This window comes from Chelonus insularis, unplaced genomic scaffold, assembly GCF_013357705.1.
Source record: "Chelonus insularis isolate UGA/USDA-ARS -01 unplaced genomic scaffold, ASM1335770v1 contig_135_pilon, whole genome shotgun sequence".
Lineage (NCBI taxonomy): Eukaryota > Metazoa > Arthropoda > Insecta > Hymenoptera > Braconidae > Chelonus > Chelonus insularis.
In genome coordinates, this window is record NW_023276376.1 from 2,637,545 (window position 1) to 2,653,480 (window position 15,936).

The 15,936-nt window shown below is 29.9% G+C and overlaps 5 protein-coding genes across 9 annotated transcripts; 2 read left to right on the forward strand and 3 right to left on the reverse strand.

Annotated features, from left to right (window-relative positions):
- Nucleotides 1-41: 41 nt before the first annotated feature.
- On the reverse strand, nucleotides 42-2,756 carry LOC118074550 (probable methylmalonate-semialdehyde dehydrogenase [acylating], mitochondrial). The gene is made up of 7 exons (XM_035095856.1): nucleotides 2,561-2,756; nucleotides 2,185-2,263; nucleotides 1,848-2,047; nucleotides 1,691-1,769; nucleotides 820-1,616; nucleotides 460-738; nucleotides 42-375 (listed from the first exon to the last, which is right to left on the reverse strand). Exons 1-7 carry the CDS (start codon nucleotides 2,588-2,590, stop codon nucleotides 274-276), a joined length of 1,566 nt encoding a protein of 521 aa, XP_034951747.1. The 5' UTR covers nucleotides 2,591-2,756; the 3' UTR covers nucleotides 42-273.
- Nucleotides 2,757-3,845: 1,089 nt separating this feature from the next.
- Nucleotides 3,846-7,562, forward strand: Sps1 (inactive selenide, water dikinase). 2 transcript variants are annotated; one of them, XM_035095859.1, is made up of 6 exons: nucleotides 3,846-4,128; nucleotides 4,254-4,545; nucleotides 5,386-5,490; nucleotides 5,586-5,847; nucleotides 6,093-6,283; nucleotides 6,367-7,562. In XM_035095859.1, exons 2-6 carry the CDS (start codon nucleotides 4,260-4,262, stop codon nucleotides 6,762-6,764), a joined length of 1,242 nt encoding a protein of 413 aa, XP_034951750.1. In that variant the 5' UTR covers nucleotides 3,846-4,128; nucleotides 4,254-4,259; the 3' UTR covers nucleotides 6,765-7,562. The 2 variants fall into 2 exon arrangements, with proteins under 2 accessions (XP_034951750.1, XP_034951749.1); XM_035095858.1 differs by having other exon boundaries at nucleotides 3,848-4,128; nucleotides 4,250-4,545; nucleotides 6,367-7,559.
- A 158-nt stretch (nucleotides 7,563-7,720) lies between these two features.
- Ak3 (Adenylate kinase 3) lies at nucleotides 7,721-9,325 on the forward strand. Of its 2 annotated transcripts, none has more exons than XM_035095828.1 (5): nucleotides 7,721-7,894; nucleotides 8,120-8,268; nucleotides 8,344-8,463; nucleotides 8,542-8,714; nucleotides 8,802-9,325. In XM_035095828.1, the coding sequence occupies exons 1-5, from the start codon at nucleotides 7,842-7,844 to the stop codon at nucleotides 9,012-9,014; spliced, it is 708 nt and encodes a 235-aa protein (XP_034951719.1). In that variant the 5' UTR covers nucleotides 7,721-7,841; the 3' UTR covers nucleotides 9,015-9,325. The 2 variants fall into 2 exon arrangements, with proteins under 2 accessions (XP_034951719.1, XP_034951720.1); XM_035095829.1 differs by having other exon boundaries at nucleotides 7,753-7,894; nucleotides 8,074-8,268; nucleotides 8,802-9,321.
- Nucleotides 9,326-9,852: 527 nt separating this feature from the next.
- Nucleotides 9,853-12,277, reverse strand: Atg4b (Autophagy-related 4b). Of its 3 annotated transcripts, XM_035095826.1 has the most exons (7): nucleotides 12,182-12,277; nucleotides 12,042-12,107; nucleotides 11,606-11,803; nucleotides 11,052-11,402; nucleotides 10,695-10,970; nucleotides 10,224-10,624; nucleotides 9,912-10,100 (listed from the first exon to the last, which is right to left on the reverse strand). In XM_035095826.1, the coding sequence occupies exons 2-7, from the start codon at nucleotides 12,076-12,078 to the stop codon at nucleotides 9,912-9,914; spliced, it is 1,452 nt and encodes a 483-aa protein (XP_034951717.1). In that variant the 5' UTR covers nucleotides 12,079-12,107; nucleotides 12,182-12,277. The 3 variants fall into 3 exon arrangements, with proteins under 3 accessions (XP_034951716.1, XP_034951718.1, XP_034951717.1); XM_035095825.1 differs by having other exon boundaries at nucleotides 9,853-10,100; nucleotides 12,042-12,260; XM_035095827.1 differs by lacking the exons at nucleotides 12,042-12,107; nucleotides 12,182-12,277 and having other exon boundaries at nucleotides 9,853-10,100; nucleotides 11,600-11,736.
- A 644-nt stretch (nucleotides 12,278-12,921) lies between these two features.
- Ent3 (equilibrative nucleoside transporter 3) lies at nucleotides 12,922-15,912 on the reverse strand. Its single transcript, XM_035095670.1, has 5 exons — nucleotides 15,402-15,912; nucleotides 15,175-15,329; nucleotides 14,977-15,105; nucleotides 14,343-14,903; nucleotides 12,922-14,256 (listed from the first exon to the last, which is right to left on the reverse strand). The coding sequence occupies exons 1-5, from the start codon at nucleotides 15,569-15,571 to the stop codon at nucleotides 13,433-13,435; spliced, it is 1,839 nt and encodes a 612-aa protein (XP_034951561.1). The 5' UTR covers nucleotides 15,572-15,912; the 3' UTR covers nucleotides 12,922-13,432.
- Nucleotides 15,913-15,936: the final 24 nt, after the last annotated feature.

Below are 15,936 nucleotides of genomic sequence, written 5' to 3' on the forward strand. Positions count from 1 at the left end.
TAAAAGAAAGAGGGCATAATCAATGAACTTTTTAATAGAAATTCTATAACGAATGTTGTCAATTGATACTTTTTTTATAAATCAAATCAACATAATATATATACAATTATTTCAAATAACAGAAGTTTATACATTATTTTTTTAGATGTAGAAAGAAGCAATATAAAAAGTATGCTATAAAAATAGTGGAAGACATAGTAATTCCTTAAAAATTCTGTGAGAAATATTCATGACACTCACTGAGAATATATGTATATGTTCATCAGTGAATATTTATTGCATCGTAGGCATAGCTGTTGAAGATGTAATATCAGTGGAATCCTCAGATCTCCATAACTGAGTGATTGTCTTAGTCTGAGTATGGAAATTTATACCCTAAACAAAATATTTAAAGTGTAATTTTGAAAATTCAACATAAAATTAATTTTAATTTAAATTCATAGTAATTTTCGAACGTACGTATTTTCCATAAAAGTGGTTGTCACCAAGAAATGATCCTTTGTTTCCAGTAAAACTGAACATAGGTAATGGCACTGGAATGGGAACATTGACACCAATTTGTCCCGCTTCAATGCTATTCACAAATTTTCTAGCCGTAGCACCATTGCTGGTGAAAACAGCTGTGCCATTACCGTAAGGGCTGCTATTAATTAAATCAATAGCTTCTTCTAAACTATCAGCAAACATGCAACAAAGAACAGGTCCAAAGATTTCTTCGGTGTAACATTTCATGTGTTTCTAAAAATAGTAATTTTAATTATGTCAAAATTATAATAAAAATTTAGGATAATATGAATTCATTTAATATGAATAACATACCTGTACTCCGGATAAAATTGTTGGTCCAACAAAATTACCATTTTCATAGCCTTTAACAACAATACCACGACCATCGAGATCTAATGACGCTCCTTCATCTACACCAGATTTTATAAGTTGATGAATTCTTTGTTTTGATTGCGGAGATATAACCGGACCTAAATCTGTGCCAGGGATATGACCTGCATTAACTTTTAACTGTTTGGCAGCTGCTGTCAACTCTGGTAACCATTCTTTGGTTTTTCCGACAAAAACGGCTACTGAAAGAGCCATACAACGCTGACCAGCAGCTCCAAAAGCTGCGCCAATGATTTGTGAAATAGTTTTATTTTTATTTGCATCTGGCATTACAATACAGTGATTTTTTGCTGCCATGTTACATTGAACACGTTTTCCATGAGCACTGCTTTCTTTGTAAATATATTTTCCAGCCTGATCTGAACCAACAAAAGAAACAGCTTTGATATCAGGATGTTGGCAGATAAAATCTACAGCTGCATGTTGGCCGTGAATAATATTGAGTAGACCTGGTGGTGCTCCAGCTTTTGCAAATAGTTCAGCCAAAATCATTGATGCTCCTGGTACTCTTTCAGAAGGTTTTAATATTGTTGCATTACCACAAGCAACTGATACAGGGAATGACCAGAGTGGAATCATAGCAGGAAAATTAAATGGACAAATTGATGCTGTTACACCTAATGGAACTCTGTATGATATTATATCCATGTCAGTAGCTATATTTGTTGATGTTTCACCCATTTGCAATGAAGGAATTGATGTACAAGCATCTACAACTTCTGTAAACGTAAATAAACAAATGATAAATAATCAACTGGATGCTATTTAAGCAAAAATAAAATATGAAGCTTACGAAGCCCTCGCAGTACATCTCCCTCAGCATCAGCCATAGTTTTGCCATTTTCTTTTACAAGATTTTCAGCAATAAGTTTCTAAATTATATTATTGAAAAATATTACATTCATGAATATTAATTCATAATATCAAATATTGGAATTGATTTATCTTACAGAGTTTTCACGAATAAGTGCTTGATATTTTAACATTAGTGTTTGTCTTGTTAAGACACTAGTGTATCTCCATTTTTCATAGGCTTCTTTAGCACTTGCGACAGCACTTTCCATTTCACCTTTAGTAGATTTGGGTGTACGACATAACAATTGATTTGTAGCTGGATCATGAACTTCTGTAAACTCTGTACTTTTTGATTCTGTTTAAAATAAAAACATCAATATTTAATTTTAATCAAATATTTCCGAATACATTTAGAAGTTATATGATTTTTGTGAATCAAAAAACATTAATTAAAATGTATTTGTCAATAATATTAATTACAAATGTATTTACCCACGAATTCTCCATTTATATACATTTTTACAGTAGGAGCTGCAGTACTCAATGTCCTTTTGATGAGATGAAAATTCATCTACAAAAAAATTATTTGTACAAATATTTATTTTTATTAAATAAATTAAATTAAAAAATTACTCTTAGTTTAAATAAATGAAAAATCTATAAATTAATCAAACAAACTTTTTAACTTTTTGTGTCCATAAAACTTTAATAGGCTCATCGTTAATTGAAATATAAAACTACTCATGATTTAAATTTAGTCCAATCATGCTCAAAATTATTGAATCTATTACTAATATAATTTATAATAAACATTGATTTTTATTTATTAAACAAACAATAGTAAAACAATTATGAATTTTTATAATACCTTACAATAACTATGAATATGCAAACCCATTTTTTGAAAATTTCTTCCGATGTCTTCCAATCCCAATATGTGTCCAAAAAATAATGATATTCAGTGATGAAGATGATAACATAATGATAACAAGGTCAAAACAGAGAGCAGACTTGTTTGGTTTCGTGCAAGTGTCGCCTACGGAAGCCTGGTTGGTTCATTTCTTAGTGTGTCACAAGTGGCGCCGTTTCTCGTCAATTTTCAAAGTGTGTTTGAATCTCACTCTCATAGAGAATATATTCTAAAGTTTGAATGTCTCCATGTCTGCTACCATAGAAATTCAACCCTGGGTTAAAAATGTGAACAAAGTTTTGGCATACACGTGTGAAAGCTCTGCCTGTAAGCGCCCATTTAGCCTCTATATTCGTCTATCCTCTGTAATCTGAAGTGTACTTTTCTCTATTTGACTAGCTAGAAATTATTATTGACAGGAACTTATTCGAACTAAGTATACTTAATAAAATATTATAAGTAGCTCGCAGATGGCGAAGAAAGATTACAACGAATTTTTGTCCTTGAAGAAACACATATTTCGTCTTTTAATCGAAAAGAGCATTCCCTACAAATATTAAAAAAATTGGCATTGATTCAATGACATAAACACTTTTTTTCAATTTTTGAATTGTTATTTAAAACTGCTCAGCCTAAGAATTCAGTCATGGGATATTAAAAAAAATGTAGATATAAAACTGTATAAAAAATACCTAAAGGGACTTCGTAGCCTACAGAGTTTATTTGATAAAAAAAATTTTTATGAAGACACTCCTGAGCCAAGACAACTATACAAAAAATGGGTCACAATTTTAAACGAACTATTTATTTTTCTTACGAACTATTCAGTTGTACTATCGGTATAATAGTAGATATGAATTATGCATATCAATAGTAGTAAACGAAGACCTCTTATACACCGGCATAAAGTTTCGTTATGACTAAACATACACATATTATATTTATGTGATATCAATACACGTGTAATTTAAAATTACTTTTCGAACATAAACCAAACATCATAAAAAATTCTCGATAAATAACAAAACTAATGTAAATATTCATACAGTATTTTTATAGTTAAATCCAGATTCAAATAAAAGTAAACAAGGAAAACAAAAGAAGAAAAATCATGTGTAATAAGGGGAACAATGAGTAGTTAGTCGCGTTCCTGAGTGAAGGTTGAAAGATGCGCATGCGCAAGTTTGAATTTACCAATAAGAACAATTGGTTACACGAAGTGGGGAACAACTTGGTGCACTCCAGAAACAAGGTCTTGGGCAGTTCTGGGGTATTCTACGCTACTTTAACTGAAACACCATTTTGTATTTATCATTGATCCCGGTTACTCGACGCCCGTGTACAATTTAATATACACGATTCCGAAAAGTGAATTGCCAGTGGCTGTCTGTCTGCGGATATTGCTGCAACTTTTGTCACGAAGTGAAAAACAAGATAACGTACGGAGGCTAAGTGAGAACCCGGCAGTGGCGGAGGTAGTGGAATTTTAAGTTACTGATAAAAAGAGATAAGAGAAACATATTCAGGTGAGTAAGAAAGATGAAAAATAGAAATATTATCAGGGCTGTAACCGACAATAATGTAATTTGGTTAATACTTAATCAATAATCATATTTATTCACGATTTAACTGGTTCACTATGTTTAGTTAGGTAAAAATGGCGGAACTACAGGGGACAACTGTAGGCCAGGACGCTTTATCCGTGGGACAACTTGAACTTGGAGGAAATCCTAATGCCCTTGCCTTGCGGAGGCCTTTTGATCCAGTGGCACATGATCTTGACGTAACTTTCCGCCTTACGCGGTTCGCCGACCTGAAAGGATGAGGGTGTAAAGTCCCTCAAGAAGTTCTTGGTAAACTTCTCGAGGGACTTCAGGCCGACGATGGTAGCGCTCAAGATCATGAACATGCCCACTTTATACATATGGCTATTCCGCGAATTGGTAAGTTATAGCTCGTTTTTATTCATTAACAACAATTACATCAATAATTCTATGAATTTTTCTGTACTTCATTTACTGACAATATGGAAATGAGGAGACAGTATGAAATATATTAAAGCCAAGGAACCTACATTTTTTCTACATGGCGTCCCACATGAAATTAAATTTGATACCGGCTTTCTACATTATACGCACGTGTTCAATGTTAGATCAATATCTTAATCATTTCTATAATTATTATTAAATGTTTCATCTACATTATTTAAATTATAATCATTTTTGTTAGTTATATCTATATTTTCAGACACATAATTTTTTCAAAAATTCTTTTCTTTTATATTTATTGAAAATATCAGCGATATTGTATTGAAAGTCTTTTACACACTAATACAATAAAAAAAAATATGGCTGCCACGTTGGCGCCTACTGAATATAATGCTAGGGTTCTCAACTTCAATCATCAACTTGTTTTTAACATTTTTTTAAACACAATTTTATACAAAAAATAGACTGAAAATTTTTTTACAAGGAGCTTCTTGATTTTTTCATGTTATATAATTAAGTCCTATTAATCATTCCTGTATTAAACGTTAAAAATTAGAAATCAAGTTGAAAATTCAATAACATTGAAAATATCATAATCGATTATACTTAATCAATCATTCCATTTAAATATTACTTGAAAGAACATATTACAAGAAATTGTATTCATATCGACACAAATAAAGATAATTTATTAGACATTTTTTCGAAATTGACTCTGGCACTTGATACAATTATTATGAATCAATGACATCTTCCAATCGACAAGTATTAATAAATTACTGTTTTTCTTTGTAGGCATTGGTATGGATTCTTCTGTAACACCACTCAGACATGGCGGGCTTAGTTTAGTTCAAACAACAGATTTCTTTTACCCCCTAGTCGATGATCCTTATATGATGGGTAAGCTAAATGTATCAAGCGATTAAGGAGAGTATAACAATTAGCAATGAATAAGGTTTGTTGACTCAAAGAAATGTCATACATTTTTACTGTAGGTAAAATTGCCTGTGCAAATGTTTTAAGTGATTTGTATGCAATGGGTGTAACTGAATGTGACAACATGCTTATGCTTCTTGGGGTCAGTACAAAGATGACGGAAAAAGAGCGAGATGTTGTAGTACCTTTGATAATGAGAGGATTTAAAGATTCTGCATTAGAGGCTGGAACAACAGTTACTGGAGGACAAACAGTTGTAAATCCTTGGTGTACAATAGGAGGTGTTGCTACTACAGTCTGTCAGCCTAACGAATATATCGTGTATGTGAATGTCATTTAATTGCTTGATAAACAAGGTTCAATTATTAATTATCCTGTTAATACAGTAGGATATTTTTAAATTGAATAAAATATTCTAAAGAACAACAGGTATATTAAATTGGGAATCTACCCATTTCTGGTTTCCACTGTTGGAAATTCGGAAAGAATGGTTTCCAACAAATATTTTGTTTATATAATTATTCATTATGTAAAAGTTTTATTGAATATGTTTATAATTATTACAGACCAGATAATGCTGTTGTTGGTGATGTCCTTGTTTTAACAAAGCCCTTGGGTACACAAGTTGCAGTGAATGCACATCAATGGTTAGATCAACCAGATCGTTGGAACAGAATCAAACTTGTGGTCAGTGAAGATGATGTACGTAAAGCTTATCAACGAGGAATGGATAGTATGGCGAGGTTAAATAGAATAGGTACATTTTTGCCATTAAAATAACTTGCTATAATAATTGTCGTTGTTTTTAAAATTAATAATAACATTTATATTCGTATTTAGCTGCACGGCTGATGCACAAATATAATGCTCATGGAGCAACTGATGTTACTGGATTTGGATTGTTGGGTCATGCCCAGAATTTGGCTAAACACCAAAAAAATGAAGTTTCTTTTGTTATTCATAATCTCCCTGTTATTGCAAAAATGGCAGCTGTAGCTAAAGCATGTGGCAATATGTTTCAACTACTTCAAGGGCACTCAGCTGAGACAAGTGGAGGGCTTTTGATTTGTTTACCGCGGGAACAAGCTGCAGCTTATTGTAAAGACATTGAAAAGCAAGAAGGTTATCAAGCATGGATTATTGGTATTGTAGAAAAAGGAAATCGTACTGCAAGAATAATTGATAAGCCTCGTGTAATAGAAGTGCCAGCTAAAGAAAAAGATGGAGAACTTTGGTAGAATAAAATGATTCAACGTTATCCTTTAGCTTTTGTGTCACTAGAAATAAAATAGGCATCTTTTTTATGGATTTCAAATAATGTAAATATTGAAAAATGTCTAAATAACTGTTATAATTTGGGTTTAAAATTTTTATTCTTTAATGTATTAGCATAAATAATTGTCAAATCAATTATTTACACGATCCAAAAATATTCAATTTTTTTAAAAATCAACTTAAATACAAACAAAAAATAGTAGAACATTCCTACATATTTATGACACATCATTATTTTTTTTTTTTTTGTATTTTTTAAATATTTTTATTAAAGTTATGACAACAATATTTTTGGATTTATAAAGAGACACAAAAGCATTCAAAAGGCACAATTTGCTTAATCATATGGCACATTAAATAAATCATGAGCTCTTTAGAAAAGTACACATTAAGCAAATTTAAGCAAAGTTCTGAGTAACATTTCAGTCATAACGATTCTCTATCAATAAGAGCCTATTCATAATTAAAAGTTTCATCAAATGAAAATAAATTTCAATATAATAGAAGAATTTCAAGTATTGGATGCTTTATAAGTTCATGAGAGTTTTACATTTATATTTGTACACAATTTATATAAAAAACAAAACTAAAAAAAATTTATCAATGACAAAAAGTAACAATATAAAGATAATCCTATTACACTAAATTTTTGTACCAGAAAATTATATTATGTATGAATTAAAAACTTGTACGATTTTTGCTAAAGACGTCTTTAATAATTTAGTTTATTTTTATGAAGACGTACAAATTAATGAACTAGAATCCTCATAATGTATTAATTTTTTATAAAAATACAACACTACTTTGTCATTAAATTCTACTTGATTTCTTCATTTCCTACTTCTTAGTTATAACAAAATTTAATGTTTGAATCATTTTGGCATAACTACATAAGACTAGTGAGATTGCGTGATGCAACATACACATATATACCATTGTTAGTAATCTATATCGTATTTTAATCTTCGGGTCAAAGATTAAAAACCATTCGCTGAACATAATTATTATAAAAGGAATACATTTCATTAGTTAAACGTTCTATGGTCGAATCGTATGCTGAACAAACAATTTTATCTCTCATAATCAAATTAAGGTAAGCAAACATAAACCACGTGAAAGTATGAAGTGACTCACATGTTAATATAGAAAAATTTGAAATCAAAGAGATTTCATAAATGATAAAGATTAATATAACTACATACTCCTAAATAAATAGACACTATGTACATATGACCATGTGGCTCTATATATTTTGTTTATCTTTAATTTTAGATTTAAATATTTCAAGTGATTATCAAATGGTTAAAGTATCTAATAGTTTTTTCAAGGCCGCGGCCTTTAGAGCAGTAATTTTAGGAGCTCCAGGATCAGGTAAAGGAACAATTTCTTCAAGAATTGTCAAGGCTTTTGGAGTCACCCATATCTCCACTGGTGACAAGCTCCGAGAAAATGCGTTGAAAAGTACAGGTAATTCACAAAAGTTCTTACTTTTAAATTTATATATTATGTTATATTGATTAATTTTGATTGTTACTTCATAAGAATTAGGAAAACAAGTAAAAAAATACATTAATGAAGGTATTTTGGTGCCAGACGAGACAATGATCAACATTGTTACTCATGAAATAGAAACCAGTAATGGAGCAAATTATTTACTTGATGGTAGGTTATATTTATCTCATAAACTGTAAATATAAATTCTATTAATTTTAAAAATTAATTGAAACAACTATTTTCCAGGATTTCCAAGAACTTTGGTTCAGGCAGAAATGCTTCAGAAACAATATCCAATCAATTTCGTGTTGAATTTAATTGTTCCTCACTCAGTAATTATTGAAAGAGTAAAAAATAGATGGGTTCATCTAAAAAGTGGAAGGGTTTATAACATAGGATTTAATGATCCTAAAATACCGGTAACTCATTCTAAATTAATGTAGTGATAAATACTCATAATGATTTTGCTTGTAGTTATATTTTTATTCACTATAATTTTCTCTCAGGGAAAAGATGATGAAACTGGTGAGTCTCTTAGCCAAAGAATTGATGATAGACCTGAGATAGTGGCAAAAAGACTTAACGAATATTCCGCACAAGTAAAACCAGTAATTGAATATTATAAAAAATTAGGAATTTTGAAAACTTTTGAAGGAAGCAGCACAGATGAATTGTGGCCAAAAATACAAAAGTTTATAAATCAGCATATCAAAAGCTAATGATATATTTTAATCATTACATAAAACCAAAGATAGAATTACTTTAATAGTGATTAAATTAACAATGGTATAATGATAACTATTATCGCTTCAAAGATTAAATATTTTGTATGATTTATTTACTCTGACATTTCGGAGTGCCGTAATAAGTATTCATAATTGATATTTTTTCTGAAATGTACATTTAGATGAATTTTATTTAAAGAATGACAATAAATAGGTAGAATTTTTGGATTGATTTATTCGTTAAATTTTTTAAATACATTTACATTTTTCATCTACAATATGATAATTTACATTTTTTTGTCTTTGCAAATAGTGTATTCATATATGACCAATATGTTATAAATAGTTTATATTATTTATAAGTAAAATTTTAATAATAAATAGCTTAACCAATAAAAATTGAATCACTTTATAACGAATGAAAATGAACTATTTATTCATAGTAACACAAATAGGTAATAATTTATTATAAAACAAATTAAAAATATTTACTTAATTTAAAATATCGCAATTTTCCATTCACAATTAGTTTCTTTCTAAACAATATACTATATTCTAAGTAATACTCCAAAAATTATTATATTAAATCCTGTTTTTGTCAAATTATAGTCTTTTGAACTTTCCTACCGTAGATATGCATTAATAATTTGCATTCCATAGTACGGATATATCAATGATATACTTTTAATCCTTTTTCAATGATTTGAAAGATTAAGTAGTAACTACGGTAGGAATATACTCTATAAATATTTAATTTATGAACATAATTTCACAAACTAAATGCTTTTTATAAGGAGAAGAAGATCGTATAAAGCGTTTAATTCATTTTATGAATGAACATTTTTAAGTACATGGGTATGCTAACTTATTTTCTTTTAAAAATTATGAAGTTTAAAGCACTTCAAATTCTTCATATTCATAAGGTATTTCATCATCACGTAAAGTAGTTCCGCTCACATTATTTATTGTGGACGGTATCATGCTTTCTGTAGCTTCATATCCTTTTCGAATTTCATCGCTACTTCCTTTGCAAAATAGAAACATGGGATAATCTACTTTCTGATTAGATGGCACTAGAAACTGAAAATAAATTTTTTTATACTTTTATAAAAAATAATAAAGATAAGAGTAGTATTTAATAATTAAACTTTTTTTTTAATATCAACAATATAATCATATAAAATAAACAGTGATATTACTTACTTTTTCGATATTTGTCACAAATTTATCAAAGGTATCTTTATCTTGAAGATAAAATCCAACACAACAACTTGGATCCATTTTTGAAAGTAGCATTTTTCTAGGTGAAGAACAATGAAAACTAGCTAGAGGGAAATTTTCTTTCCATATATCTACAGCTTCTTGGCAGTAATGAGGATCCAAATGAATAAGTTTGTCTTCTTGGTATCCAATAAAATACAGGGAATGTCGAGGACGACCACCAATAACGCCAATGCAAACATCGAGTTGCAATAATGCAGTTAAGCAAGGGGCATAGTTTGGATTTAATTTATCAGCTCCTAGCCTAAGCGGAACAAAAAGTATAAGAGATCTCCAACTTTTATCTGGTTTTTCACAAACTCTTCGAACATCTTCTAAGTAAACTGTAATTTTAATCAATGATTAATTAATAAATTTAGTTAATTCTTATTACTATAAAAAATAATTCGTTACCTGCACAATCTTGAGCTACATATACAGCCAAGTCATCAAATTCTTTATGACTTTGAGCTGCATTTACCACTGCTTGGCGAAGAAGATGAGCAACAGATGCTGGGCCATACCAATCACCAGCTCTTTTACCACTTGAAGCACCAAGCTTAACAAGTGTATGAATAGATAAAGGTGTCTGTTCCATAGGTTGATCACCAAACCATTTTATTATCATTCTATGTTTATTCTCATCCTGTTGAAATGTTTCATTCGGTTGATCTGGTCGCCATCGCCAATCTAAAAACATTATAAATTATTATTAATTTTTTTTTTAATTTTATACAGCAAATCATCCAATAATGTAGTAATATACATTACCCCGTCCAAGAAAATGACAAACCAAAGCTTGAGCCAACATCATTTGACCACTTCTTAACATACAACCCCATCCGCAATCAGTGGTAAATGAAGAACCATTTAAAATAGGAAATTCTTTGCGATAAGTTAACCATAATCTAGATACGAAATCTCTTTTAAAGCTTTCCATGCCATCATCCAAGCTGGTGGCATCTTCAGCCACTGATTCATCACCACTAGAATCCATATCCAGTCCAGCTTCTGAAGCCTTGTCAAAGGTAAGTGCTTCATCAGGTTTTTTATAATAACATGAACCTAATAGCCATACTGGCGATTCTTTGGAAAAATTTGTCTTCATCTTTGACGACCATCCTGTGATAAATTTGATAATATATAATGAATCAGTCATAAACTAGTTTCACAGTCATAATTCTTTAATAATTTACTATCACATTATTTATTGAACTAAAATAGTCAGAAAATGTATATTTTTATAGCCTTCGAATTTTGCTTAAAAATATGATGTTGACATTTTCATCATACATCATCAATTACTGGTGAATGCTCACACAAACCGTATTTAACATTATTCCACATTGTGAGTAACATGGTTTTCATTTTGCTGTCCACATCTGCGGTAGGCACTAGACTAGTGTCAGCATTTTGGAGTTGATGACTTTCTTCAGTGACATGAAGAATGTCCGGCATTCCCGCAACATAATCCGGAGGAATTAAGTTTGCAAACCAACTAGTTGTATTGCCACTAATATTACCTTGAAAATAAATATGATAAACATATGTTTTCAAATTGTTTTATCATCATAATTTACAAGTTTTCTAGAAACTGCTCCAATTAATTTCATTAAAGTGTTTTTTTTTTTCACTAAACTATGAATTTTGTGAGCATTAAATATAAAAATTACAATATTCATTTTAAAAGTACTAGAAAATTTGTGACAAACTATGAACGATAACTTTTTCTCAGAATAATATTCATTGTTTAAAACTTACTTAACCTCTCTCGAGACGATTTAACTTGTGCATTCATTATTAAAGAGTTGCAGTCTTGTAGTTTAACTTTTTTCAAGTGCAAAAATAAAAAGTTGAATAAATAAATATATTTTTATAAATTTTAGAAAGAATATAGTTACATTTTCACGATCATAAATGAGAGCACGAATATGAGAAATTTGATACTCTAAGCTTGAAGGTGTGAATACATAACATTTTTATCATGTGTTCCCAATCTTGATCATTTATTGTGTCTAATGGGGGCGTTGACGTTTTTTTATGAATGGCGGGAGCTTATCCCGTTTGACAGATATTTAAATACCTTTAACATCTGTTGATTAGATACTCAATTTATTCAATTTTTTAGCCCTTTCCTTAACAAGTAACCAAAAAATAAGATATAATAGTCATATCTAATAATAAATTGTTATAGCCCTAATTCACTTTTATATAAAGATTAGATGTTATTCAACTTGATTTTATATTCGTTATTAACAGTTAATTATCTCTCATTGTCAGTTTATATGAGAAAAAAAATCTTTCGACACAATTTTCAAATTACATTAGAAATCATACCGTTTAATTGTTTAAAATTTGAATACTTGTAATGAAGAAGTTTTAAATGAATCGGGTAATAAAAAAATTTTCTATTTGCCGAACACTAGAATAAAGTAACAATTTGAGTATTTATTTAATTATTTTATTTTTACAACCAATGTATTTTATTGAAAATTTTTATTAATTTGTCATTAAATTTTATTTTGTTATTAAATTATTTTCTTCATTCTAAAATAATTTTTTGATCAATTTCTTAATGAAACTGTGAATTTCAACAAAATTCAATTTGTTTATATTTAAAAGTATTAGATTGAATCCCTGACATATTTTATTTATCATCGTTAGTATTATTACGTAAAAATAAGATTGACTTGGAAGATTTTGTTTATTGGACAGCTAAATGATTTTTTTAATTTTTGATGATCTTCATGATATTTCCTAAATATCAAATCTGTAATATAAATTATACACAGTGATATAACAAATGATTCTACAATATTTTTTTAAGTCCATTCAACTTAAAGGAATAGAATGGAGTGATATGTTGAACTGTGTAAATATCCAATCAAGATTGATCAATAAATATATCACCGATGATCTTTTTCATGTGTACATGTAATAGATATGTTTAGTTTTAAATAAAGTAGAAATATTGTTTGATTCACAGGAATCAACAATGAATGATTAAATTTTATACAAACATATTTTGAATTGTCATATAGAATTAAAATATATTTTTCTTCTTATCATGATAAATGGCAGAAAAGTACTGAATAATATAAGCAATTGTAGATCCCAAAATACTTAAAAAAAGTTGTTACTGAGTCCCATGTTTAGTGCGGTATAATTGCATTACTGATTGTTGATGTGATATTGGACAAAGTTATTGGACTTTCTGTAGTAACATTAGGAATATTACTCCCTATAAGTCCAAAAGTTTGATTCGCAATGACGGAGGTAGTCAAAATAGTTGTTAGTGAAGAAGCAGTAGTTCTAATGTCTGGTATTCTATTACTAATTTTCATAATAGACGCAGAAGTGGTATTAGCTATCGTACTTGTCAAAACTTCCATTGTTGTGAGCTTTTCTCTTACGTCTAATTCTGAAATTAGTTGATTAAAACAAATCTGATGAGCATTTACAGATACACCGAGACAAGCATCTAGCATGTAAGCCAGTAATGATCCAAGCGCAAGTCCAAATGTGTATGACAACGTCATGATATTTCCAGCAAGTTCTCGATGTTCTTCGGGAACTTTACTTGGTGCTTGGATCATTGGTACACTGCCGACAATTCCATTAGTCAAACCAAGTAGCCAAGAAAAAAGCACCGGATAAACTTCACTAGAAAGTATTGGTGCATGTCTGGGTATCGCACAAAGTAGGAATAAAGGAATAAGAATAATTCTAGCACCAGAAAAATATAGAAGCTGTGTGCGTGTCCATTCATATGGAATAGATGCTAAAATTTTTCCCAATAAATCAGCTCCATTAAATGTCGCCATCAGTATCACTGGCATCCATGATTCAAATTTACAAGATTTTATTTCAGATACTATTCCAGGATAAAGGCAAAGAGTGACAAAATATGCGAAACCAATGCTAATCATATAAGGATAAATGAGTTTTGCAACTTCGTATCTTGCTAACAGTCCTCCTGAAATTATAAAGAAATTAATAATTATCAGTAATTATTTTCATACTTATAAAATTTAAAAAAATCCGATTAATTATCACACTTACGTTTAATTCCAGTCCAAGGTTTACTTTGATTTCCATATGAACCTCCCATAACTACAATATCTTCAACTTTGTAAGTGGGGCCAGTAACTCCAGCCTGATTTACAGTGGTAGAGTTGGGTTCATATACTGGATTACTAAAAGAAAAAGCGGAATATTGTGCTCCAGTTACTGGATCACAGGAATCTATACCTAGAGGACTTGTTTGAAGTTTCAGTACTCCATATTGTCCCTTAGAATCATTCACTTGGTCTAGAGGATCCATCAAACCAATATCTTCTGTAGGTTCTAGTGTAATTTTACTACGTTCTTGACAGAGTTTGATGTAAAATTGAACAAAATCAGTTTTTTTTATAAGAGTATTGAGAAGTGAGCATACGGCAATAGTTATTATAGAGAGAATAAAAAATATAGAAGTATTGCTACGTTGATTACTAGTTATTGATTTAGTAAGTACTCGATTTATTGATACCCAAAAACCAGCTAAACTTTCTCCAGCCATAACTGCCTGAGTATAACGACTTGGTAACATAGAAGTATAACCATAAAAGCTCGACTGTTGGACTATAATTAATGAAAAATAGTTTTATTATTCAATAGTAGTGTGTTATTTTTATTCAATTTGATTAGAATTTACCTGTACATCCTACTGAAACAATTGCTACTGCAATTAAATTAATTGTATATGATGTAGAGTTTCCAAACATTTCCCACCATATTTCGGACATAACAACGAAGGCAAGTGTATTAAATGAAATTACGTAACCTTTAAAAAGATAAGAAATAAATATAAAAAAATGCTTTAATTATAAGAAAACGAATGACTTTTACTTACCAAACCTTATTCTTGTATCAAGGGATATTGTCTCCACTAAAATATTATTAGCACACACAGCAAAGAATGCCATAGATATGTAAACAACTGTCATATCAAATACAACTGTAGTGCCTGGATAACGATCTTGGAAATAATCAACTGGAATTACAAAGCTGAAAACATAAAGTAGTTTATAATATTTTCAATATTCTAGTTTAATAAGTGATTAAAATTTGTAGTTATACCTGTTATAGGGTAACAAGAATCCTACACCAGCGAGCATTAAAGTTGCATAAACTAAATTATATTTATCTTTTGGTGGTGTAGTATGATCAGTTCCATTTACTAATTTGAACTCATTCATCCCTCTCAATTTCCCCAACTGCACATAACCCCGACTAAGATTTTCATCCATATTGAGGAGGATTTTTAAGTATCTATTCTGTACTATTTAAGCTCAACAAGTATAGTTCAGGGGTGCAAGTTTATAATTTTGAATTTAACACTTTATGCATATTTCTTAAATTTATCACAACTTTAATGTTAGAGTATTGTCAGGTATGTAATTTTGGTGCAGATGCACCGAAATTCATTTGAGGAAGCTCAGTACTTCCTTCACTAATGCGTTGTTTCTTGATAAAATATTGAAGCGCATGCTTTGAATATGCCGGCATTGATTTCTGCGCACGCATTCGTTTGTTATGATTGTTTTTATGGACAACGAACACGGCCAACGGCACTCTGAAAAACGCATGCGCAAAAATTATCCTTAAACTCCAT

What these genes read in the sequence shown, in the direction of transcription:
- Ak3 (XM_035095828.1), top strand. Translation starts at nt 7,842, where the DNA reads ATGGTCGAATCGTATGCTGAACAAACAATTTTATCTCTCATAATCAAA. An exon ending in TCTCTCATAATCAAATTAAG is followed by an intron (nt 7,895 to 8,119) that starts GTAAGCAAACAT and finishes AGTATCTAATAG; the next exon opens with TTTTTTCAAGGCCGCGGCCT. An exon ending in AGCAAATTATTTACTTGATG is followed by an intron (nt 8,464 to 8,541) that starts GTAGGTTATATT and finishes ACTATTTTCCAG; the next exon opens with GATTTCCAAGAACTTTGGTT.
- Ent3 (XM_035095670.1), bottom strand. Translation starts at nt 15,571, where the DNA reads ATGGATGAAAATCTTAGTCGGGGTTATGTGCAGTTGGGGAAATTGAGA. An exon ending in TTCTTGTTACCCTATAACAG is followed by an intron (nt 15,330 to 15,401) that starts GTATAACTACAA and finishes TTATGTTTTCAG; the next exon opens with CTTTGTAATTCCAGTTGATT. An exon ending in TGTTTCAGTAGGATGTACAG is followed by an intron (nt 14,904 to 14,976) that starts GTAAATTCTAAT and finishes CATTAATTATAG; the next exon opens with TCCAACAGTCGAGCTTTTAT.
- LOC118074550 (XM_035095856.1), bottom strand. Translation starts at nt 2,590, where the DNA reads ATGGGTTTGCATATTCATAGTTATTGTAAG. An exon ending in ATATTCATAGTTATTGTAAG is followed by an intron (nt 2,264 to 2,560) that starts GTATTATAAAAA and finishes ATTTTTTTGTAG; the next exon opens with ATGAATTTTCATCTCATCAA. An exon ending in ACCACTTTTATGGAAAATAC is followed by an intron (nt 376 to 459) that starts GTACGTTCGAAA and finishes TATTTTGTTTAG; the next exon opens with GGTATAAATTTCCATACTCA.
- Atg4b (XM_035095825.1), bottom strand. Translation starts at nt 12,078, where the DNA reads ATGAATGCACAAGTTAAATCGTCTCGAGAGAGGTTAA. An exon ending in ATCGTCTCGAGAGAGGTTAA is followed by an intron (nt 11,804 to 12,041) that starts GTAAGTTTTAAA and finishes TTTATTTTCAAG; the next exon opens with GTAATATTAGTGGCAATACA. An exon ending in TTGTGACAAATATCGAAAAA is followed by an intron (nt 10,101 to 10,223) that starts GTAAGTAATATC and finishes ATTTATTTTCAG; the next exon opens with TTTCTAGTGCCATCTAATCA.